The 27022-nt window shown below is 44.4% G+C and overlaps 1 protein-coding gene across 2 annotated transcripts in view; it reads right to left on the bottom strand.

Annotated features, from left to right (window-relative positions):
- The window catches only part of ZEB1 (zinc finger E-box binding homeobox 1), a 120070-nt gene that overhangs the window by 17125 nt on the left and 75923 nt on the right, over positions 1-27022 (bottom strand). For both annotated transcript variants that reach the window (XM_063452601.1, XM_063452602.1), the window contains exons 2-5: positions 23115-23318; positions 13737-13790; positions 2916-3077; positions 245-447 (exon numbers count right to left, since the gene is read on the bottom strand). In XM_063452601.1, coding sequence (XP_063308671.1) covers positions 245-447; positions 2916-3077; positions 13737-13790; positions 23115-23318 — 623 coding nt within the window. The remainder of the gene's footprint in view (positions 1-244; positions 448-2915; positions 3078-13736; positions 13791-23114; positions 23319-27022) is intronic.

The following is a 27022-nucleotide window of genomic DNA, read 5'->3' as shown; positions in this document are numbered from 1 at the left end:
ATGCGCGCGGCCATTGCTGCGCATGCGCATTAGGTCGGCGGGGGGAGGAGAGTGGGCGGAGCCTGACCCAGCGCCGGATTCTGCAGTGCCAAGAAAACGGGTTTGTTTTCCTGGCACTGGAGAGTCCCTTTAATAAGCAATTGTCTGCGTGCAATCGCTGCCCTAAATGCAAGACTGATCCCTCTTGTCAATGAGAAGATGATAAATAAAGAGAAAATGTATATCTAGAAATTACATCACTTACTTGATCCTTTCCTGATTTATGTGATGTCATGTGACGATCAAGCTGCGTTCTATAAGCAAAGGTGTAACTGCACATGGAACAGCTGAAGTTGTCTTCATTTTTTTCATGACGATATTTAATGTGTTCCTTCAAAGACGTGTAACGTTTGTATCCCCTGTCACAGTACGGGCAAGTGAGGAGCTGGGAAAACGCATCGGGTGTTCCTGTCAAGGAAAAAGAGTCAATAAATTGTTAGCAATGTTAGTAAATCTTAAAGTTTAGTTTTTTTAGGTATGTTACCATGACTCAATTTGATAAATAAATGACATTAAAAGATATGTCATGTTAGTAATTTCAAACAGTTTTGGGATTAGTATTTTAAATAATTTTAGCATCAAAGTGACAGAGCACAACAAACATCAGCAAGAAATAGTATTAGATTTTGGACCTTTGCATATTACCCAACAGTCCTGGATGCAGTGGCACAGTCCTAAATTTGTGACCCTTATCTGACTAGTCCAGGTTTTCCACTGCCCATGACAGACTGCCTCCACAGTACTCTGCGCATGTGCAGCCCCAGTTTACTGGCAAGGATGCCTATCAGTCTGTTGTGCTTGTGTTCTGGATTGACTCGCCTCATTTTTAGGAAAGTTCCCACTTAAGCCATGCTCTACCCCATCCCATTTTTACAAATGTCAAAGCCGAAAGTATAGTTTTAGGAACCAAATGGAACATTCTACTAGCGAGAAAAGTACCGTAAGAACAGCAATCATTTATTTAAAATACAAAAACAAAAACTTTATTTTAGGAGTCATGGTTTACTGGATTGTCACTGTTAGTAGTTTACTAAGCGCCTACATTCCACAGCAATGTGTGAACACACATGTAAACACTTACAAAAGCAGTGTTTAAATTAAAGATATATTATTAGAGACGAATAATTGATTTCCATGCAGCCCTAATATGAATACACGGATAGACTTTTCGCAGTAGTAGAAGAGACTTTTCGTATGTGAAAAGGATGGTAAATTCAATTCTTTATTAATCTACAATGGAAGGCTATTATCTTCAACTTTTCAAAATTGTAAAATTCCTTTTGTGTTTAGACATCAGTAACATTTCCCACACTAATGTAACTACACAAATCCCGATTCCCAAATCCTTGGCACAATTCTCTGTCCTTTGATCAGTAAGAGCCTACTGCAGCTTGAGTGGTGTTTGTAAACCTCTTCATGTTTAAAGGGTTTGCTGAAGGAGGCTCAGCTTCTGGAGTACAAGGAACAAACATCTATTGTACTTTTCAGGGATGTCATAAGCATGATGTAGAGTCGTGTTGTGGAGTTGTCAGTGGGGAGAGCCAAATACCACGAAGAAGGACAGGTGTGATGAACACTTGGTAATGATGTGATGATAACAGAATCTCTGGCGTTAAAGATAGATTACTAGGCAGAGTCTATTGCCCGAGACAGACAGGACTTAGGACACCTTGCAGTCTCTTTGTCCCGTCAGTGATATGCTTACTGTGCTATCTTGTGATTTTATCCTAAAGACGTGGATTAGCAGATATTTTTTATCTATACAAGGATTGACGTGGTACTGTCACTGTTTGTGAGTGTCCCAGTCTAAAATCAAACATATTGTGCAGTTCAAATCCCAGATCAGAGGTATTCGCAAGGTACTACCACCACAACTAATAGTCTATGATTAATCATCTAATCCAGGTTTGTGCTTTCAGCAGGAGAGTGAATTATCCAATCTCAACCTTCAGCAATATGTAACAGTGGAACAGATGCTTTGAAAAATCCCAGGGAGGAGGGGGGTGGGGGGGGTGGGGACTGCCATGCTGATTGGTTGCATCTTCTGAGAACTCCCAGAGAAAAACTGTTATTTCAACCTTTATAGAGACATATTGTCGGCATCAGTGGTCATATCTGAAATTCTAGATCTTGGACACAGGCGCAGCTGATTCAATTAGAATGGTCAACTCTAAGCCAATCAGACACACCCCCTGTCCGAGTATTCTGTTTATCTAGGATTTCAGATAACGTAAGGACAGGGGGCAGAGCGATCATGCGCTGGAACACAGTCTTTGGCGGTAAACCATTCGTGGTCTGTTTAAGCCCTAAAGGTGAGCAAGCAGTAGGGACCATTCAAGTTATGGTGCCCGGAGAGTTCATTTAAATGTTGTGATCAAATATTCATAACTTCAATGCAAAAGGTTATTTAAAAGTCTTTAACACTGATAAAGGTTGACTGCCCAAAGCTTTGCTGCTTCCTTCTATGCTCTTCAATAAATGAAAGACTACACGCACAGGTCCTTGTAACACTACGTGCACACACCTCTCTGCATGGTCTTATTCTTTGCCTTTACTACAGATTACAATGGCACTTCATAAATAAATTTGTGATATGCCTGAAAATCATTCTCACAAGTGAATGGAAGTACCCACTCACCTGGGCAAGAAGAATTTCATTATTTTTCCACAAATGAAATGCAGTTTGTGGCAAAAACCGTATCCCCTCCACATCCCTCCAAAGAGGATTTATTTTTTGCCCTGTCCAAATGTCTATTTAATAAATCAAGGCCAATTGTCGCACGGCAAAGGAAAGTAACGGACATGCCTAGAGCTGTCAAGGTTTCTAAGAGAGCAATATAAAACAAGATAAAAAAATATTGCTATAAAATGATTACCGTTTTCATCTTGACCAGTAGCCTCGGGCGTTCCTTGCCTCTGGTCATCTTCAGGTGCTTCAGGGTAGATTACTGCTGTATCTCCTTGCTGTAAAAATTCTTCTACGTTGGGATCGTGATTTTGTTCATTTTCCTCATCAGAATCACATTCTTCATCTTTAACTTCAAAAGAGAATAGCTCACATTACTCAAGGCATTCCCGCTTACACAGAAACTGCCGAACGTGTATTTATAGTTTAGGTATACAATGTTTCATCGTGCTTCTGACTGTGATAAGAAGAATACTTGTTCTCAGATACTCAAGTCCCTAGCCACAGGGAACTTAAAAAAAAGTGATTACACTGAAAAAAATATGAATAAAAAAACAACAACAAATTTAAAGCAACACTCTTTATAGTCACTATAACTACTACCACAGTTTGTTTGTTTTCAAAACTACTAGCTGGACGTGAAATCTGGATGGAATGGCTAGCCAGAGAGTGATAGGGGATTGTAAATTTAGGTTTAGTATAATTTATATTTTATATACCCCTATGGCACGGGCCACAATGCAGAAGTCTGTCCCTTGGATCCCAGTGATAGGCTGAAAGTGTCATCCTATGTTCTCAACCTATTACTGGGCGTGCATTGAGACAAACGCTTAAGAAAAGTCCCTTTATAGGTGGATGATCACAGCTAAGTTTTATCTAGAATCTCATTGTTATTGCAGAAAAATGTTACATTCAATGGACCCAGTTAAGCCGTGGACAAAAAAACAAACAAAAAAAAACCCAACAAGGTTGTTCCTTAAACTGTGATTTTCCGTGAAATGAATTCCCACTTTGATAACTTTAGACAAAACTAGTCAGCCTGTAGGCACACTGGGGCTTTTTTCTGTTTTGTCTTACATTTTACAAATGCTGATTTCATAGATCTTGATATTAGAATTCTCTGCTGACTACCTATTTAATCTTAATTGCGATTCATGCGCATGTTGACCTCATAATGCGGCACCTACTATATTTTACATACTTTTTGGTTATCTGGCTAAATTGTAATGTTTATACATTTTATTTTACACATATATATGTGACTTTGCAAGCTACATTTCCTTTTTTTACGGCATCTTTTGTTAAGGTATGCTGTTTACAATAAAGACATATTTAACACAATTCCTGCTTTCAATGCCCCACCTAAAGTTTGGCAGAGCAAAGAACAAAATCAATTTGATGCGTATACTGCAGTGATCCAATCACTTAGAACAGATTAGAACGCATCACTGAATGCGCTGTGAGACTGCATACAGAGTAATGCCAGACCAGTAATGCTGGTCACCTTGCAAGAGCAGTGTTTAAACCAACAAAACAGTAGATGTTAATGGCATTAGAATCAATTGGCCAATCTATGCAGTCTGTATATGCTGCACAGTTCTTCAGAACGTTTTATGTACATCACAAGCAATTTCAAGTCTATTTACTGCTTGCACTGGAAGTCCACTGCAGGGATGAGACATAGACCGTAGAACAGAGGAAATTCAGCCCGTATGACTAGTCTCACTAATTATATATGAAGTCATAAATGAACCTTCCACAAAATAGTACTACTGATAGATAGGAGTCAAACGTAAGGCTTTCAATAAATCCCTGATAGAAGCCATTATGGTTACAATGTAGCACTGACACACAGACGTAGGAGCCTCAGAAGCAATATGTGCTCCACTCATTGTGGACTGCGGTAACTTATCTATTGTGGTGTAGATTGCAAACGACAACAATAAACAGAGACCGAAGATATGAAGTCATATTCCATCTCGTCCACAATGGAACAGTGATGGAACACTTGGTATCGAAAGAAGCAAGTATCACTGCCACTCCCGACAGTCCAGCACTACCCCACCAAGGTAAGAAAATAATAACACAATGTATAGGGAAATTAACAGAAGAGATATTAGATGGGAAGCAGGGGCAATGACATAAAGGGACATCTTACAGCTTCTTACTCTTGTACAATGAAAAAACAAAAACATATATTTAAAAAAAAAAAATCTAACTCCCATATTTTAATAATTTTTTTGGTTTCCTATGGTCATTTTAAAAATCTGTCTACCTACATACATGTAGCAACAATTTTTTGGTATTATTTGTTAAAGAAACACTTCAAGTACCATAACCTCTACAGTGCACTGCAGTGGTTATAGTGCCAAGAGTGCCCTAGTCCCACCATTGTAAGAAATCAAACCATTTTAGAATGGTTTAACTTCTTACCGACTGCTCCCTGCCTCCTCTACAACTAAATGAGAGCCGGAACTCAATGAGAGCTATTAGCCAATGAGCTAAATCCTGCACTGCACGAACTGAGTAGTTGTGGAGGCAGGAGCTGAGCCTGGTGGACCCCAGGTGAGAATTCGAATGATGTGACTTCCTACAATGAGGAGAAGCCAGGGCACTCTTGTTCTGTTAAATGAGCAATATTAAAAAAAAATTTAGTCATATGTTAGGAAAATGGTTTGGGAGGGGGGATACCGGGGGGGACTGAGCCACACAGCTACACCCCATGGAATATGGACTGCACCCTGAGAGGACCGACTCCCATGACACCACGTAGATATTGTTTCCCTTTTTTACCTCATCTTCTCTGTGTTGTATAGCCTTCTGGCCTAAAATGTTATAGATGTGGGGTGTGGGGTGGGGGGTGTATGGGGGACATCGTGCATGATCTTAGTTCTATCCCTCACATCACCCGGTTACGAATGTGTCCCCATCACCGGGTGACGTAATGCTGATAGATGGGGTTGGAACGGCCAACATATGTATACTGGTAACTGCTCTCGGGAGTGGGTGGTGGGGTGGTGGGCATGGAGGGAATGTTGTGTGTATCCAGACATGACTCCCCCCCCGCCCGAGTAACGCTCGTTGCTGGAGGGGGGTGAGGTGGCATGGTGGCGGAGAAGCGACATGGGCTATGCATAGTACCCTAGGACCTCTGACCCCCATACTGCCATATAGATATGATTTTTTTGTCAATAACGTTCTCCATTTATTCACTCATATGTATTTGCAATATGTTTTCAGGTACGGGGTGCGGGGTGGGGGACAGCACTGGGGTTGTTTTACACGTTCCCTGCAATGTTGTTTTCCCCGCATGGATGTTGCAGGCCCACCAGTGAGGTTATAGTGTTATCGTGGCTTTCCCACCCACCCCCACTCCCGACCCACACACGATGCCAACCAGGCTAATACCCGGCACCACCCTCACCCCTTCCCCCCCCCCCTCCCTTCCCCCCCCCTCCCCTCCCCCCCCTCCCCCCCCCCCCTCTTTTTTCGAAGAGCCACCTCGGGGGACCTATATTATTATGTTGATCCACGCCTAGGCTTACACCTTAGGTTTTGCTCCCCTACGCATGCTGTTCTTGCATTGCTTTACTACGACCATGAGACCGTGCACTGGCGGGACTGGCATCTGCTCAATAGTATGTTAAACCTGTCGGATAGACGAACCCATTATCTTTACACCAGCTGGATAAAATGCTTGTGATCGCGTTACTTGGGATGTCACGGAGACCTCTCCCCCCCCCCCCCACCGTCCTGTGATATGGGACACATGACTACAATCTGTATAGGGGTTTTGAGAGGTCCACGGGGGCTGGGAATGGGCACGCTCACGTGCAGCCGGCCTCCTCACACTGGCCCTATGCTGCTAGGAAGCATAGACGTCCCCATTTATTATGCTCAGACACGCTTGACTCAATGCTTGCAGATAGGGGCCGGACGGGGCGGACGATACCTTCACCTGTTAGACCTACCCTCTTGGGCGGAGCCTGATCCGCGCTTCCCACACCATACACTCGTGCTACGAGTTGAGCAGCTAGGCTGTGGTTCCCCCCCTTCCTGGGCAGGTACCGGAACGAGGCACCACTAGCACTAGTTGCAGCACGAGATCTACTATCCATATCTCTATCTTTTACTAAAAGATCGCATTAGACACTAAAAACTCCCTTTTTCTACACTAGCCCTAAACGGGCGCCATCCTCCTGGGATCCGGAACCTGGTCTTGACTACTTGACCCTACCCCGTCTGTCTCCCACCCCTCCCCCCTTTGCCTTTTTCCCCTCTCTCCTCCCCCCCCCTCTTTCCCTGGCTTGCGTCAGGACGTCGAACTCAGCCGCTGCACCCCCCTGGGAACACGACTTAGCCCAGATACAGAGGTGTCTCCGGCTCTTAACCATAATATATCACGAAAATGGCCTACCGCGACTCACCTATTAGGATCCTCACACAAAACTGCAGAGGCCTTAACATACCCGAACGAAGGTCGCACCTTCTGAGGGAACTAAAGAAAAAACACATATCAGTTGCCATGATTCAGGAAACTCACTTCAAGTCGGGCGCGGCGCCCACACTCCAAAATAGACACTACCCACATAACTTCTTCTCCAACCACCCGACGGCCCACAAGGCAGGTACGGCTATCATCCTGGCTGCCGAACTCGAGTTTAAAGAACTTGAATGTGCTCAAGACTCCCAAGGACGATACCTTTTCATCAAAGGGATTGTTGCTGATAAAATATATACCTTTGCTAATATCTATGCCCCCAACCGGCGGCAAGCTCCATTCCTACGAAACGCCCTACATCTACTGGAAGACTTCACGGATGGTATTCTAGTTGTGGGGGGGGACTTCAATGTACCCTTAGACCCATTCCTGGACTCCTCCTCGGGGCATAGCTGCGTCCCACAGACCAGCTTACGATCTATTCGCAGATCCCTGGAGGAGCTACGGTTGGCCGACTGTTGGAGAACGCTCCACCCGTCGGACAAAGACTACACCTACTACTCTGTCCTCCACAACCGCTACTCGCGCATAGACTACCTTTTCATCGCACAAGAAGGTCTTACCCGCCTGCTTAGATCCGAGATAGACCCCGCCACATGGTCGGATCACGGTTCGGTCTGGATAGAGTTGGAGTCCCCCCTGTTCCGCCCCTCATCATGGACATGGAGACTCAACGAGGCACTCCTACTAGACCCCACCGTGAAGGACCAGATAAAGCAGGACCTTGAACACTACTTCAGGGAGAACGATACACTCGACGCCTCTCCAATATCCGTGTGGGAAGCCCACAAAAGTGTCATCAGGGGGGTACTTATACGCATCGCTTCGCATAAACGAAAAACAACTATGATTGAAATGGCAGACCTATACCAGAAGATATCATCACTAGAAGGTCAACATAAACGCTCACAGCTACACAGTGTCTATGGGGAATTGATGGAACACAGGAGGAGACTTAAGGAGCTCATCACTAAAAAACACCTTCGTACCATACAACGCACAAAGGGATTTTATTATGCCCATGCCAATAAAGGGGGGAAATACCTAGCAAGGCTATTAAAAGGCCCCATGCCTCGCACGCAAATACGGAAACTGCGTTTAGCTTCCAACGAACTGTCCTCTTTCCCGCAAAAAATAGCCGATGAATTCAGAACATTCTATCAAACTCTCTATAACCTACGCCCACCCCAACAAGGAGTACAAGACGGAAACCACGATAGGCGCATAACGGAATACTTGTCCACCACGATCACCAATATGATAAACCAAGACCCAGCGAACGCACTTGACGCCCCGCTCAGCGTGGAGGAGTTAGCGGCAGCCCTCAAAACGACCAAGCCAGGCAAAGCCCCGGGACCGGACGGCTTCTCGTCCGGATATTATAAAGGATTCTCTAACCTTTTGTTGCCCTGGCTGACGAAGGCGCTCAATGCGGTAGGCGAGGGTGGGAACCTGGGTGCGGAGTCCTTAGCAGCTACCATCACAGTTATGCTTAAACCAGGAAAGGACCCACTACTATGCGGCAACTACCGCCCCATCTCTCTTCTGAACGTTGATACCAAACTGTTTACAAAGGTCATGGCGAGCAGATTGAACCACCTTCTGCCGGACCTAATCCATGTGGACCAGACGGGCTTCATCCCGGGACGAGAAGCGAGAGACAGTACCCTTCGCCTGTTCTCCATCCAGCAACACGCCAGAATGACCAAAACACGACTATTACTTCTTTCAACAGATGCGGAGAAAGCATTTGATAGGGTCGACTGGAAATACATGCTGGCAACATTACAACGGATGGGATGTGGGCAGAGATTCCTGGCCTGGATATCGGCACTATACAGTAATCCACGCGCTACCGTGAGAGTCAACGGGTCCACGACCGCGGACTTCGCGATCAATAATGGCACGCGCCAGGGTTGCCCACTTTCCCCCCTTCTGTTCGCAATGTCATTAGAACCGTTACTCCAGGCGATCCGCATGAACCCGGACATCCAAGGGTACACATGGCAGACAACAAACCACAAGGTAGCCGCATACGCGGATGACCTTTTGTTTTTCATACAAAATCCCAGGACAACTCTTCCTAATCTCCTCTCAGAATTCGACAAATTCGGCCGCATTTCAGGCTTCAAACTTAACCTCTCCAAATGCGAAGTCCTGAACATTACAACCCCTACAGAAGAATATATATCCCTGGGCCAGCAATTCCCCTTCACATGGTGCCAAAGCCGAATGAAGTACCTGGGAGTCTGGGTAACCACAGCCCCGGAGGACTCTTACCGATTCAACTTTGACCCCCTCCTCAAATCTGTTATAATAGACCTGAAAAGGTGGTCTCATCCTCATCTAACATGGCACGGCAGGATAGCCGTGATCAAAATGAATATCTTGCCAAGGATCCTTTACCTCATGCAGACGATTCCACTGGCTATCCCAAGCACCTTTTTCTCCTCCCTAAAAACGGCTATCATCAAGTTTGTGTGGCGCGGAGGACGTTCCAGGATCCGACATGATATCCTATGCCGCCCAAGGCCCCGTGGAGGGCTTGCCCTTCCAGACATCAAGAAATACCATCAGGCTACGATAATGCAACGGATTCTGGACTGGCACCTTAGCCCAGTGGAAAAACAATGGGTCACATTAGACAGGGGACTAGCGGGGCCGTCACTTGAGGTGGAGGTTTGGGGGAACCCAAAGGGACGAACACCCAACGAGGAAGAAGGAAGCCCGATTCGACAGACGTTACTTGGTTGGAAGTCGCTGAGAAGTGCGAGCCACGTCTCACCCTCCCCTAGTCCCATGATCCCACTCACACACAACACGGAGGTTGCTGGAGGTATACCATCGGGTGCATGGCCCATTTTGAGCGACAGGGAATATATCCCCATCTACCAGGTCCTTGACAGGGGCAAATTACGTGACTTCACCTCTCTCATGGGTACACACCCCGGGACACCTATCGCGGTACTTAGGTACCTACAGTTGCAACACTACTACAACTCAATTCCACACAGGGATCGTCTACACCGAGATCTCACCTGGTTTGAGGGCCTTTGCGACCGAGGCGAGCAACTAGAGCATGCAATCTCGACATTATACCAACACTTGCTAATAGGAGACTCGACCCAGGCCACCACTTTTCAACGCCAATGGGAAACCCAACTTGGAAAGTCACTAACCCCAGCACAGTGGGACACGGCTTTACTCTGGCAACAGAAAAGCTCTATGAGCTCGTTTTATCAGGAGGTTAATTACAAACTGATTTCCTCCTGGTACAGGACCCCGACCGTACTCCACAGGATCTATCCATCGATCACCCCACTGTGCTGGAGATGCCAGACGGACCGCGGATCACTTATGCATATCTGGTGGGACTGCAGGGACATCGTTCCATATTGGGCGATGATTAAAGACGCTGTTTCCGACATATTGGGAGACATCCCGGAATGGACCGCGGAACTAGCCCTACTTCACATATCGCCACTGTCTATCCGGACATACAAACGATCCATACTACGCCACCTACTTAACGCCGCTAAAGCAAATATCCCAGCACATTGGAAACAACGCGATCCACCTACTAAGAAAGAATGGATCCGAAGGGTCGAAGATATATATGAGGCGGAAGGCATGCAGGCCTCCCTGACAGGCCGTGAAACGAAACATCTAGAAATGTGGCTCCCATGGTTCACATACATCACTCGATATAGACAATCGGACACCACTCCCGCAACCTCTAGCGGAGCGGCACAAGCTGTGGGACCCACTTGACGCAACCAGACCCCCTCCTACTTATCCTCACCTTCCCCCCCCCCTTTTTTCCCCCTTTCTATCCCCACCTATCCCCTCCTCACCTTCTTTCCACCCCACAAGATTCGGACCGGAGGACTGAGACCAGGAGGTCATAAACCAGATTTTAAGGGATATAAAACTACACATACAACACAATACACCTTTAGGGAACGTATACTCTTAACTCTCACAGGGCTCGGACACACCCCCGTGCTCTGGGAACAGGAGCTAAACTTAGCAACGCGCATCACCCCGACTAACCCTGAGACGTAGAAAGGCCTAGGCCCACAGCACACAACGCTAACCATATAGACATACACCACACTCAAAACTGAGCTTAGCTGGATAAACAGACCACCACTTACTCATATGCACTAAAGCGAGCTTGCTACACTATCAATGAGGACGACAGGTCAAAAGCATACTGGGACTCTCGCATTTCACAGACCCTGACTGGAGGGTTGGGAAGGGAGACCGTAATCTGACCCACTTATAACATGGAGATGTTGGGGTGCACCATGGGCACGCCCAATTAGACTCTCGACTATGATTACCCCCACCCTCCAGGGATCGCCCTGAGAACCTTACGCCGTCCCGGGAACCCACAGTAGAAAGGGATTGGCGGGTCACCTATTGATCTGATCCTTCGACATCCCAATCTAACGCTTTCACCCTGTCCGGTGCCTCTGGCACTGCCTACACCGCATATGTTTATATTAAGCTCCCAGATTACTATGTCTAATAACGATACGTAATAGCTAACGACATATCATTGTATTGTATGATACTTCCAACTTACCCTGAAAATGTCATCCTGTATGTTACCTTTCTCCCGTGAACAATGTTATTGTACCATTTATCTCACACTTAAGTTATTCTTTTTTCATACGGAGCCCTGCGTGCCTCCTTGCTGATACTAATGCTGAGACATCTGCATTTTGACTTACTGTTTATCTTATAGTTGTTAGAAACCTGCGAGTTTCACCTGTTTAATCATACTGATTGCCTTACATGACATATGATTACTTAATAAAAAGATTTACAAAAAAAAAAAATGTTAGGAAAATGTATATACCGTATATACTCGAGTATAAGCCGAGTTTTTCAGCACATTTTTTGTGCTGAAAAACCCCAACTCGGCTTATACTCGAGTCAATTGTCTGTATTATGGCAATTTGCATTGCCATAATACAGACTGGGGCTGTGGGGGCTGCAGAGAGATGTTACTTACCTTTCCTGCAGCTCCTGTCAGCTCTCTCCTCCTCCGCCGGTCCGTTCAGCTCTTCTGTCAGCTCACAGTGTAAATCTCGCGAGAGCCGCGGCTCTCTCGAGATTTACACTGGGAGCTGACCGAGGTGCTGAACGGACCGGCGGAGGAGGAGAGAGCAGACAGGAGCTGCAGGAAAGGTAAGTAACATCTCTCTGCAGCCCCCACAGCCCCCTCCTACACAGTGCCCATCCACTGGATCACCAGGGAAGGAGAGCCCCCCTCCCTGGCCAGCTAGCAAGCAGGGAGGGGGGACGAAAAAAATGTATATATATTAATAATAATAAAAAAAATAAAAAAAATAATAATAAAATAAAAAAATAATAATAATAAAAAAATTTAATGAAGCAAAAAAAATATTAAAATAATAATTAAAAAATAAAAATGCCCACCCCCCACCAAGGCTCTGCATCACACTCTGCATTACACACACACACTGCATTCATGCACACACACTGCATTCATACACACACACTGCATTCATACACACAGCACTCATACACACAGCATTCTCATACACACACTGCACTCATACACACACACTGCATTCATACACACACTGCATTCATACACACAGCATTCTCATACACACACACTGCACTCATACACACAGCGTTCATACACACACACACTGCATTCATACACACACACTGCACTCATACACACACTGCACTCATACACACCATTCTCATACACACACACTGCACTCATACACACAGCATTCTCATACACACACACTGCATTCATATACACACACTGCATTCATATACACACACTGCATTCATATACACACACTGCATTCTCATACACACACAGCATTCATACACACACACTGCATTCATACACACACTGCATTCATACACACACACTGCACTCATACACACACTGCACTCATACACACCATTCTCATACACACCATTCTCATACACACAGCATTCTCATACACACACTGCATTCATATACACACACTGCATTCATATACACACTGCACTCTCATATACACACTGCATTCTCATACACACACACTGCATTCTCATACACACACACTGCATTCTCATACACACACTGCATTCATTATATACACACACTGTAAATAAATATTCAATTAATATAATTTTTTAAGGATCTAATTTTATTTAGAAATTTACCAGTAGCTGCTGCATTTCCCACCCTAGTCTTATACTCGAGTCAATAAGTTTTCCCAGTTTTTTGGGGTAAAATTAGGGGCCTCGGCTTATATTCGGGTCGGCTTATACTCGAGTATATACGGTAATTACTATGATAATTTTTATTTTTTTTATTTTTTTAAGGTGAGGAGAGATAGTTTATCCCTAAGTAAAAAATAAAAATCAGCTTTCCATTAAACAGCTCTACATATTTTGGTTTGGAAGTCAACAACAAATGTTGCCGCAAAAACAAAAACAACAAATCAGTAATCATAAAACACACACCTGTACATCCACCTTCATCCACATCAGCTTCAGGCCCCAGGATTTCATTGCCATCTGCAAACGAAGCACAATTATTGAATTAGTGAAAATGATTCATCTCACATTAGTGTCAGAGTGGATATCATTATTTCTCATCCCATCTTTATTAGCCATAGTCTGTGAGAACTGAGAATTATGACATACAACACCGTTTGCACAATGCACAATGTGTTTGAAGTCTGTATATTTGTTTTTCGTCTTTGTGTTTAGCGTCAGGCTGTCTACGGCTACAATATACAATACCTAATGCAGATACCATGAAAGCTGAAAAGCATGAAAAGGTGGTCATTGAATGGTGTGAGAGTGTAATGGTGAAATACTGCAGACACAATATTAAGAGAGTTTTAGTAAAGGGAAACTATAGTGCAACATTTTGACCTTTACAGAATGTTTATCAAGCCTAGGTCATAAATGCACACAGTACTCATATATAGGTAATAAAAAAAACCATGTCATACAGAACAACGGGTTATACTTTTATAAATATTAATCAAGTGATACAGTTACCTCCTTGATAATTAATCACATTATAGACAACTACTGTACGAACAAATTATACCATTTACTGTAATATGTGAGACATTGCTGAGCATCGAAAAGCTTCCAGAAACAGGGAAACCATAATAACAGAGAGAGAACAGAGGGATACATACATAGTGTGCTGGATCCCATCTTTTTGGACCAAGGCACACTTCAATGAGGAAAAAAAAATCCAAAAGCAAATTCTAGTTTTTTCCCTCCCTTTTAACGTCATCAGCAGCTTAGAAATGTCACAATTACAATACTTGAAGCCTTAATAAGGACATTTACATACTCCTCGCCAAACTGACCTACGCGTTTTACTAGTTGATTTCCAAATGGGAACTCCGATTTTACTAACACACGTTTTAAGGACCTTATTCAACCCATCCCAGCCCAGAAGTCAATGTGTCAGTGGCACACTTTGAAGCTTTAATCACACTCTGGTTGGATCCACTACCTGTAGCGGTACTTACCTTATCCGGGGGCCGGACGCGGTCCTCTCTTCAAGCCGCGCGCGGTCCTGCGGCTGCACGAGCCGCGCGCGGCTCGTCCGACTGTTCAGACAGGAAGGCGGGCAGTGACCGCGAGAAGCGGTCACGTGTCCCGCCTGCAGCTAAGAGCGCGCCGCGAATCTCGGGTGCGCTCTTAAAGAGACAGTGGGAGCCTAAATTGCAAAAAGGCTCCCATTGGCTCCTGTCATGCCAATCACCCCATACACTTACCTGTTGGGGGAGTGGAAGTGACAGGAGCCAATCATATTAGTTTGAAGGCTACTTATACTTACCCTTTTCCCTTAGTTCCTTGCCCTATCGTGGTTTCTGCTACAGTTCCCTTTAGTGCTTGTTGTGTTCAGTTGTGTTTCTCCGTATTTGACCTTGGCTTTGTATTCTGACTTCGTTTTCGCTTTATCCTATTCTGTACTGTTTGCCGGCTTGCTGATTCCTGTGTACCAGTCCCCGGCTAGTTTTCGTTTACGCTGTCTCTTTGTGCCCTTGACCTCGGATCGTTCCTGACTCTGTCTTATCCTATTACGTCGAGTCCGGCCACTCTAAGGTCCGGTAGACGTATCTCTCCTCTGTACTGTCTTCTGTTAGGCTGGATCCTGCGTGTAGGGGTATATACTCGTTACATTACGATAGGGCCATGGACCCCGCAGATTTAGCTCAACAGATGGCGACCCATGAGGCTAGATTTGTAGAGCAGGATCACCGTATGGATCAAATAGCTCAGGCTCTCCAGACGCTCTTAGCTAGAACCATTCCAGCAACCGCACCTAACCCTCCTGCACCCCTGCTTCCTGAAGTATCGACTATGCCTAACGCCACAGCACATTTAACGCCTCCTCCTAGGTATGGAGGGGATTCTAAGACATGCAGAGGGTTCATTAACCAAATAGAGTTTCATTTTGAAATGTATCCACGTTCATTTCCCACAGAGAGGTCTAAAGTTGGGTTCTTTATGCACCAACTTACCGACAAAGCACTTGAATGGGCAAACCCTATTTGGGAGGCTAATGGACCTATGGTGCATAACTTTTACAGTTTCCTAACAGCTTTTCGCAGAACTTTTGATACTATGAAAAGGTCTAAGAATGCCGCTAGAGCATTAATGAGGGTTAAACAGGGTTCTAGGTCTGTGGCTGATTACGCTATACAGTTTCGTACCCTTGCCTCACAGGTCGATTGGACCAATAATGGGTTAACTACGGCCTTCATGGAAGGTTTATCAGACTCTATATTGGATGAGGTAGCAGCTAAGGAGCTTCCTATTGCCTTAGAGGACCTTATTGACTACCTCATCGATATAGATAATAGGATTCGTGACAGGCTCTATACTAAGAACAGGAATAGACGTTTTGTTACACCTATTCAACCCAGAGTTAATATACCGGAGAGTGTTAAAGTATCTGAAGAGGAACCTATGCAATTAGGGGTTGCCAAACTCTCAGATACTGAGAAATTACATAGGAGAAGGGAGGGACTCTGCCTATATTGTGGTAAGAGAGACCATATGGTAAAGGAGTGTCCTCTGCTCCCGGAAAACTCTCGCACCTAAGACCTTATAGGGGACTGGCCTTGGGTGTGATTTCTAAGTCTCCTACATTGCCTCCTAACCGACTGCTTCTCCCTGTTTCTTTACATATGGGAGAGAGTTGTATAGTTGAAAACATAGACGCCCTGGTTGATTCTGGGGCAGCCGAGAACTTTATAGACTCTGGTTTTGTAAAGAGAAACAATATTCCCATCAGAGAGAAGGAGATACCCTTGGCCGTTGAGGCCATAGATGGTAGACCATTGATATCTCCTGTTGTTACTCACGAGACTACACCGCTACACATGTACACAGGGGTTCTACACTATGAAACCATTCGGTTCCAGGTCATCACCTCTCCCTCTTCACAGTTGGTGTTAGGGTATCCATGGTTACGTGCCCACAATCCCATTTTTGACTGGGAGACAGGGCAGATAAAATCATGGAGTGAAGCCTGCCATGAGTCATGTACTATTGAAGTCACGCCTGTGAATTCTATTAATGTTCCTACTGTTCCTCCTTTATCTACGACAATACCCTCTCAGTATTTAACTTTAAAGACTGTCTTTGATAAAAGAGAGGCTGACAAATTACCGCCTCACAGACCCTACGATTGTGCTATTGATTTGTTGCCTGGTACTATACCTCCTAAGGGCAGGGTGTACCCCCTATCGGTTCAAGAAAACCGTGTCATGGAGGAGTACATTAAAGAGTCATTAGACAAGGGATTTATTAGAAGATCCTCTTCTCCGGCTGGAGCGGGGTTCTTCTTTGTATCAAAGAAAGAAGGTGATTTAAGACCTTGCATTGATTATAGAGGTCTTAACAAGATCACCATCAAAAATGCTTACCCTATACCTCTAATAACAGAATTGTTTGACAGGCTCAAACATGCTACGGTATTCACCAAATTAGATCTTAGAGGAGCATACAATTTGATACGTATTAAAAAGGACCACGAATGGAAGACAGCCTTTAACACTCGGTCAGGTCATTATGAGTATACCGTCATGCCATTTGGGCTTTGCAATGCCCCAGCAGTGTTCCAAGAATTTATTAATGATGTCTTAAGGGACTTTATTCACTCATTTGTTATTGTGTACTTGGATGACATTTTAATATATTCTACTGACATTCACGCTCATCACAGACATGTTACAACAGTTCTGAAGACCCTTCTTGCTAATGGTCTTTATTGCAAATTAGAAAAATGTCTATTCGACCAGTCCGAGGTCCAGTTTCTAGGGTATTTGATTTCCGCCGAGGGTTTTCGGATGGATCCCCAGAAGCTCGCTGCAGTCATAGAATGGCCTCTGCCGCAAGGTCTGAAAGCCATCCAGCGTTTTCTGGGTTTCTCTAATTATTATAGACGTTTTATCAAAGGTTTTTCGTCTATAGTAGCGCCTATTACTCGTATGACTAAAAAGGATGGCAATACACGTGTCTGGTCTACTGAGGCACTTCAGGCTTTTGACTTTCTTAAGACTACGTTCGCCTCTGCCCCTATTTTACAGCATCCTGTCCCCTCATTGCCATATATACTTGAGGTTGATGCTTCCGATATAGGGGTAGGTGCTGTCTTATCCCAAAGAGAGTCTCCTGACAAGCCATTGCATCCTTGTGGATTCTTTTCTAAACAAATGTCCAAGGCAGAGAGGAATTATGATGTGGGTAATCGCGAACTCCTTGCTATCATTTTAGCACTCAAAGAATGGAGACATTTGCTAGAAGGAACTAAGGATCCTATTCTCATATTTACAGATCATAAGAACCTATCCTACCTTAGCGAAGCTAAAAGATTGTCTTCAAGGCAGGCTAGGTGGTCACTGTTCTTGTCTCATTTTAATTATATAATCACCTATAGGCCAGGTGACCGGAACACCAAAGCGGACGCTCTGTCCAGACAATTCGAGACTATTGACAAACAGGAGATTGATGTCACTCCTGTCATTCCCCCAGACAGGATAATAGCAACTACTATATTGTCTATTTCCTCGTCCCTCTTGCAGGCCATACAAGCGAAACAAGGCATGGCACCCAGCGAGAGGCCTAACGATAAATTGTTTGTTGACATTCCCGAGAGACGGGATATTCTGTCACTTTATCACGATACTAAGACTGCTGGACATCCTGGTATTTCCAAAACAGTGTCAGCCGTTTCTCGGTATTTCTGGTGGGATACCTTACGTAAGGATGTTACTGACTATATAAGTGCTTGTACTACTTGTGCATGTATGAAAACTTCTCGTAGAGTTCCTTGTGGGCTGTTGCATCCGTTACCCGTTCCCGAGAGACCTTGGTCTAATCTATCAATGGATTTTATTGTTGAATTACCCCCTTCGAATGGTAACACAGTCATCCTAATGATAGTAGATCGGTTTTCCAAAATGGCTCACTTTGTGTCTCTTCGCAAGTTGCCCACTTCCAAGGAATTGGCTCTTATCTTCGCTAGAGAAGTGTTTCGATTACATGGTATTCCCTTATCTATTGTATCCGATAGGGGTAGCCAATTTGTTTCCAGGTTCTGGAAAGCCTTTTGTTCGGAGATGGGTATTTCCCTCTCATTTTCTTCCGCTTACCATCCCCAGTCTAATGGAGCTGCTGAACGTGCCAACCAGTCTCTTGAGCAGTACCTCCGTTGTTTTGTGTCTCACCATCAGGACAATTGGTCTGACCTGCTTCCTTGGGCTGAATTTGCTCGGAATAATGCCACTCATGATTCTTCCGGCAAAAGCCCTTTTTACGTTGTCTATGGCCAGCATCCCGTTGTTCTTCCGGCTGCATTCTCCTCACAGGGCATGCCAGTTCTGGATGAGCATTTGGCTGGTTTGCGTAATACTTGGGAGCAGGTTCAGCGTTCTTTGGTGGACTCTGCTGCCCGCCAGAAGGCTCAGGCTGACAAGCATCGCAGAGCGGCTCCTTCCTATGTTGTGGGGGACAGGGTTTTGCTTTCCACACGGAATATTCGCCTCCGGGTGCCTTCTATGAAATTGGCTCCCCGCTTCATTGGTCCTTATCGCATTATACATAAGGTTAATCCCGTTTCTTATGCCTTGGGTCTGCCTAAGAATCTGCGTATACCCAATGTATTTCACACCTCTTTGTTGAAGCCTTACGTACGCAACCGCTATACCCGGCATACTCCCCCTCCCCCTCCTGTCTCTGTGGAGGGTCATGAGGAGTTCGAAGTATCTGCTGTTATTGACTCTCGTTTTCTTAGGGGTCGGCTTCAGTACTTGGTACACTGGAAGGGTTATGGGCCTGAGGAGCGCAGTTGGATCTCTGCGGATGCTGTTCATGCTCCCCGCCTTGTACGTTCTTTCCATTCGCGTTTTCCTGCCAGGCCTGGTCCTGCCCGCCCGGAGGGCGTGTCCTCAGGGGGGGGTACTGTAGCGGTACTTACCTTATCCGGGGGCCGGACGCGGTCCTCTCTTCAAGCCGCGCGCGGCTCGTCCGACTGTTCAGACAGCTAAGAGCGCGGCGCGCTCTTAAAGAGACAGTGGGAGCCTAAATTGCAAAAAGGCTCCCATTGGCTCCTGTCATGCCAATCACCCCATACACTTACCTGTTGGGGGAGTGGAAGTGACAGGAGCCAATCATATTAGTTTGAAGGCTACTTATACTTACCCTTTTCCCTTAGTTCCTTGCCCTATCGTGGTTTCTGCTACAGTTCCCTTTAGTGCTTGTTGTGTTCAGTTGTGTTTCTCCGTATTTGACCTTGGCTTTGTATTCTGACTTCGTTTTCGCTTTATCCTATTCTGTACTGTTTGCCGGCTTGCTGATTCCTGTGTACCAGTCCCCGGCTAGTTTTCGTTTACGCTGTCTCTTTGTGCCCTTGACCTCGGATCGTTCCTGACTCTGTCTTATCCTATTACGTCGAGTCCGGCCACTCTAAGGTCCGGTAGACGTATCTCTCCTCTGTACTGTCTTCTGTTAGGCTGGATCCTGCGTGTAGGGGTATATACTCGTTACACTACCACAGAGTCACACATGACACCATTCTTAGGGGCAACAAACAAAATAACAAGAAAAGTAGTTTGAATTATGAACAATTCCAGCTCTCCTAAATAAAGTTATGTAAGTCCTAGCCAAGGTTATTTTTAGACTCTCAGTCGCTTTAAATGAGCGGTTCTTTCTTGGTAGGAAGGCCGTGAGAAGACCAGAGGTCAGCATAATAGAATTTCTGAACAGGAAAGGCAGAAATGTTTAGATGCACTGGAAACACAGTAGCGACTAAAAATAAAATGGCAATGACAATGTAACCAAGTGACCTTAAATGTGAACATGTAAACCCATTGGAAACATTGCTCGTATTAGCGTTTAAATGATGCATGCTGAAACGGTGGTTAGTTTCAGATATCCCGTGTTTGATTCTAAACCCGTAAGGGTTCGTTATGAAAAATATAAACATCTAAATACAACATTTATGAACACCCGATTAAAGGGCTAGTATGGTCAACCTGGTTACGTCAATCCCCACCGCTCCCGCAAAGAGGTTCTGCTATTATTGATTTTTTTTGTATGTGGATCATGTTTTATCCTGTCATTTGCATTTAGTGACTTTTTCCCCCCAATTTGTAATTTTTTTTTTGGCACAATTGTTTCCCTTTCTCACATTGTCTTTTTTTGTTGTTGTTATTTTGAGTACAGTAGAGGTACAAAGTTTTCTCTTTGACAAATCCGCCTCTACGCAGGCAACCAACTGTATATACTGTGTTAAACCAATGCTTAAGCCCCTGCGTGGGCAATCACTTGCTTTATTACAAATCAGTTTGATGCATGACGTCATATTGTGAAAACAATACAAATATTCAAAACAAAGTTTTCTCTTTGAAACAAGATATTTATTTTTTTACACAAGTAAAAAAAAATTAAAATGCTGCTTCCTAAATGCAGATCTAACCCTCGAATAAAAGGGGAAAGTTTGGGTACCACATCTACCCCCTGTGATATCTATTTAGCAGGTTTAAAGAATATATGTCTCCTAGTTTTTTGTATAAAACCTCACACAAGTGACACCTCCAAAACAACCTACATACATTCTCAGTTACTAAACCTATCCTTGCATGCCGGGAGTTTGGTCACTGCCTAAATCACCGCTGTGTTCTCTTGCACATTCCAAAATACCAGCCAGTGCTCCATATGATAGCTGTGGATCTTCTCAAGCATAAAGACTAAACCTTCTAAGTATGTGAGGGCCAAGACATTTGCTATTAATGATGCACAAGTGATGTAAAGGAGAGGTAAAAATGTCGGTTTAGCCATTTAGTGCCACGTTTTAAAGTCAAAATTAAAATAATGTAGGGACTATTTTTACATTGATCCCATTGTGAAACCTATGAATATGACAATATTCCTCCACACGGTTAGAATGAGGGATGTCCCCTACTGGACAGTTGGACTGGGCTTCCCTCTTGCAAAATCTACCAACTAAGGCAGACCTCAACCAGGCAAATTCACATTGTGCTCCTCGATCAAAGCAGAACTACAAAGGGCTGACATGCAAGGCCTACACAAAAAAAGTATCATGTCTTTAAGCAGGCTGTGATAACCTGCTGGCATCCCAAACCACTACAGCAGGTACCTTGCCTCTTCAAACCACCCAATTGAGGAACATGGCCCTCCATATTTAGGATTTGGATAACAGTGGCCACAGGCACAATATTTGAGTAAGAAGCCTGACGGAAAATGAAGAATCACCTGCCCAACTTAGGGACACACTAATGGAGTTATTGAACAGTATTCTGAAACAGCATCAGGATGGGTCATAGAGTTCATTAGAGCACACAGGGCCTGCACCCTAGAGGCCCCCCCGGATTTTGATTGACAATAAATGGAAAGCCATCAGTCTGTTTGACTAGTGGCTACAGGGATTTAGCACACCCTAGGCCTAGAGGCTTCTTTAGTTATAGTTGTAACTAAAGACACAACAGCACTGGGGGGAGAAATATCCCCGGCCAACGTGTAGAAACCAGACAGTACATACCACATAGCATTTATAGACAGATAGAGGACGTCAGTCACCTTCAACCTAGGTGCTAGCTAATCTTTCCTCTTCTAGGATACCCCACGGAGGCCATTGAGGTGTAGATATCTTATAAGAGTCCCTTAGCCAATTTCAGATACACCATACTGACTTACTGCATTTAGGAGCCAATACGGGGAGACGGGAGATTCTGAGATCGGGTGATCAGCTGAACAAGAGTTTTGTACCGACGTGCAATTGGGAAGTTCTACCCTGGTCGCTCTGGACTCTTCCACAACCCCCACAAGCACTGGTGATTACAGACAGGCACGGACAACAGTCCTCGGGAGGACGCAACCTCATTCCTGCTCATTCACTATAGCTTGATAACATTTGTTGTTCATATGTTCTCTCTTTCCCCCCTTCCCTTCTCCCACCCTTCCAGGATAGTGCTTCACTTCCTTAACCCACTAATCAGCAGAGGCAATAAGCAGATTGCTAAAGAACATGACATCCGCACCATCACCATTAACCATATTTTCCATCAATGCCCGTGGGCTATATACCCCTGAAAGGAGCTTACTGCACCTGAGAGATTCTAGGTCCAATAAAGCAACAGATTTGAAGATGCTGGATGTCCTCATGCAAAGCGTGAGGACGTCCAGCGTTGTTTGACAGAGTTGCTAACGTTGTTTAGATACCTGTAGTTTCCCTTTAATATTAATTTTTTTTTTTTAAATGAGATGTCTTTGCACCGTACTAACAGATACTCCAACTAGTTTGCAGAAAGGAAATTTAAGAAATTAGGATTCAAAGCATACCTTCATCGCCCCAACAACACGTCACGCCGCCCTTTGCACTCTCCCTGTCTTCCGGTAATACTGTTTGGTCTGTTGGCAAATCATCTTCTGGCACACTGCCTTCACCATCTGCTGCGTCTGTAACACTTTCCTCTTCCACGATGTGCAATTTGTCTTCATCATCGGAGTCCGAGTTTGCTTCTAGCACATTGTTGTAATTGGTAACTGTCGAAGAGAATATGAAAAGACTCTGTTTAGTGAATGTAAGCCACAACACTTCCTGATGTGTTGATATCATTACTATTTGGAAAAACAAACAAACAAACGCATGTACAATGTGATCATGTGGCTAATTAGCGAGCGTCAGCAATTAGTAGATTCTCTGTGGACCATAAAGAAAATACTGAACCATAAATTAGTAGTAAAACAAAAGTAACATGTGTCTCCCTAATAACACAGAAAGGTTTATTGTGTATAGAAATTTATATTTATTTTACATTAATAATATTTTTTTTTCCCCTTCACGAAAATGTACAAGATTAAAACTATAGCTGATCTGTTACAATAGAAACGCACAGGTTCTCTTTGTTTTCGAATATTTAGATGTTAATTTGCAAAATTATTCCATAAACAATTTAACAAAAATGCATTTAAAACACACTACACTCAAACTAAATGAAAATAAACAAACAAACAACAGGTCTTTAACCCATTAAGGATTGAGGCAACTATACAGGTCCTGAACCAAAACAAAGCCACAATTATTTAATGAAAAAATAATGATAATATTTCTAAGTGTATATTTATGTATAGTAAAATCACTTAATAAGTTGGGGGATCTGCCTGATAAAAAGGTGTGATTGCGATCACCTATCTCTGATCAGTAGAATTGGCTACAGGGGAAGGACTGCCTCGGTTGTCTGGTAGTCTCCCGGATCAAATCTGGCAAGGAGGTGAGCATCAAGGCTGCGGGAAGCGTTAGGGCGTGCTATGCCACCATAACAGTGTTAAAGCCCACCTTTTGTAAGCTGCCCTAACGTCAGGAAGGGGATACTAATTTTTTTTTTTTTAAATACCATGCCTTAGTTCTAGTTTTGAATAGAGGAAAAAAAATGTTAACCTCTGGTTTAACTTGCAGCCACCCATTTAACGGCTAGCCGTTAATCTGTTATGGCGAACCTCGTGAGGATAACATGGGAGACTAATATGCCACCGTGTGCATTCCTTACGTTCTCCACTGCGTGTCTGCTCTAAGGAACTCAACTGGAATTAAATACTACAACACATATTAAGGGGCGCCTGTGTGTGGAATGGTGAGGTGTTCAACACAAAGTATGGTCAAGCTTGAAGTATACATAAAAATTAAATAAATAATATATATGTAAATATACACACACACACTTTTTTTCTTCTTTTTTTTAAAATGATGCTTCTGAAATGTAACAAAGCTCCTTTTGGTAATTTCGGCTGAATTGCCATGGATAACAGGTGGTTTAAATGTCTGGTAGAAAATATATTCATGGTTCATGGTTACAATGCTTAACATATGCTGGGAAATGAACATGGTCTTTATGGTTATATTTAATATTTAGCCTCTGACCAAGTGTGCTGTTAAACAGTACAATACCTATTTAGGTCGTCTATAACACAAGCTGTGCTGTATGCCACTCTATGGTAAAAGGGGCAACTCCAAGCTTGACGTGACCCCAGTGAAAATAAAATATATACATAGCCTCTAGCCTCTGCTCTAGAATCATCAGTTCTACGTTCAGTTAAGTAATGGGAGAGAGAGATAAGCAGGAAGAGCTGCGAGGTTGAAGCAAAGTTAAGACATTGGCACTCGATAAAATGCAGGGCCTCGTGGGCTCTCACCTTGATTATCAGTGCAGACAAACTTTGTTTTCTGTCCTTGGATGGTGAGAACTCAGCAGTTGTGATATATGGGTTCTATGGGATATGGCTAGTGACAGTGACTAAGCCAGGGGAGCCAGATAAATTGCTTTTAGAGAGGGAAGCGCATGCAGAAGTGTTACATTAAGAGCATTTCTACCTCCTCTAGTTGGAAGGACTTTATCCCATATGTCACAACTTATGGACTCTCACTATCCAAGAAGGAACCTTTAAAGTCCCCCCCATCCCAGGCCAAGAAAAAGGTTGGCCAATCAGGATATTCTTAACCTCTTATTCTGGCAAATAAGATGTACGTCAGGGTTTAATGGATATGTAGATCTGTTTATGCAAGAGGCTCCATTCATCCCAACGAATGAGTTAAACTCCTAAATTATCTGAATGAAGGTTCTTTCTGAATGCTGGGTGGGGGGGGTGGGGATTGCACAGTATGTATGGACTACAGGAAATTTTGGATGGCCAATGTCAAAGAGCACCAGCAATTATCACAACGCTCGTCAGGTATAAATCACAGGGTATTGGGAGGGAATGAAAAGGAAACTGCTGTACTATACAATGTATGCCTTAGCACAATTTGTCACTGTGCTTAAAGCATCCCTTTAAGCATCCCGAATTGTCAGGAGTAGCAGGAGTTTAACTCTGGTTAGTTCGGTATCAGCGACAAACTCCATTTTATTCCAAGACTTTTCAAAATTTAAGGATGCAAAGTGGAAAAACTACAGACACCTCAATTACTGCGGAACTACAACTCCCATCAAGCTGTACGAGCCAACAGCTGCAGATGAAAAACTTCCTAAGCACTACCTGCTAGGTATTCACTATGGGCTTAGGAGTAGAGATGTCGCGAACATAAAATTTTCGGTTCGCAAACGGCGAACGCGAATTTCCGCAAATGTTCGCTAACGGGCGAACAGGGCGAACCGCCATAGACTTCAATAGGCAGGCAAATTTTAAAACCCACAGGGACTCTTTCTGGTCACAATAGTGATGGAAAAGTTGTTTCAAGGGGACTAACACCTAGAATGTGGCATGCCGGAGGGGGATCCATGGCAAAACTCCCATGGAAAATTACAGTCTGGTTTTAATCCATAAAGGGCATAAAACACCTAACATTCCTAAATTGTTTGGAATAACGTGCTTTAAAACATCAGGTATGATGTTGTATCGATCAGGTAGTGTAAGGGTTACGCCCGCTTCACAGTGACAGACCAAACTCCCCGTTTAACGCACCGCAAACAGTCCATTTGCACAACCGCAAACTCCCCATTTGCACAAGGTTGGATACCAAGCTAGCCTTGTCCTCACTGATGTCATTGAAGGCTTTGCAGACCAGGTATCAGTGGTCAGATGGACCCTTGCCCCAACACTGTGTGCCAGACATGCCATTACTTCCTTTTGCACAATCGAGTACAGGTTGGGGATTGCCTTTTGTGCAAAGAAATTTCGTCCGGGTACCTTCCACTGCGGTGTCCCAATAGCTCCAAATTTTTGGAACGCCTCAGACTCCACCAGCTTGTTTGGTAAAAGCTGGCGGGCTAAGAGTTCAGACAAGCCAGCTGTCAGATGCCGGGCAAGGGGGTGACTTTGTGACATTGGCTTCTTACGCTCAAACATGTCCTTGACAGACACCTGACTGTGGGCAGATGAGCAGGAACTGCTCAAGGCGAGAGACGGAGTGGCGGATGGTTGAGAGGGGGCAAGGAGGACAGCAGTGGTTGACGTGGCTGAAGATGCTGGACCAGGAGGAGGATGGCGGCTTTGAGTTTGTGTGCTGCTTGTACTCATGTGTTGATCCCATAGGCGTTTGTGATGTGCGATCATGTGCCTTCGCAAAGCAGTTGTACCTAGGTGGGTGTTGGACTTCCCACAACTCAGTTTCTTTTGGCACAGGTTGCAAATGGCATCGCTGTTGTCAGAGGCAGACACACAAAAGAAATGCCACACTGCTGAGCTCTGCAATGACGGCATTCTGGTGGTGGCAACAGCATGCATTGATTGGCGTGCTGTCTGGCTGACCCCGG

The sequence above is a fragment of the Pelobates fuscus genome, chromosome 4 (assembly GCF_036172605.1).
Source record: "Pelobates fuscus isolate aPelFus1 chromosome 4, aPelFus1.pri, whole genome shotgun sequence".
NCBI lineage: Eukaryota > Metazoa > Chordata > Amphibia > Anura > Pelobatidae > Pelobates > Pelobates fuscus.
This window is presented reverse-complemented; position numbering and strand designations above follow the sequence as displayed.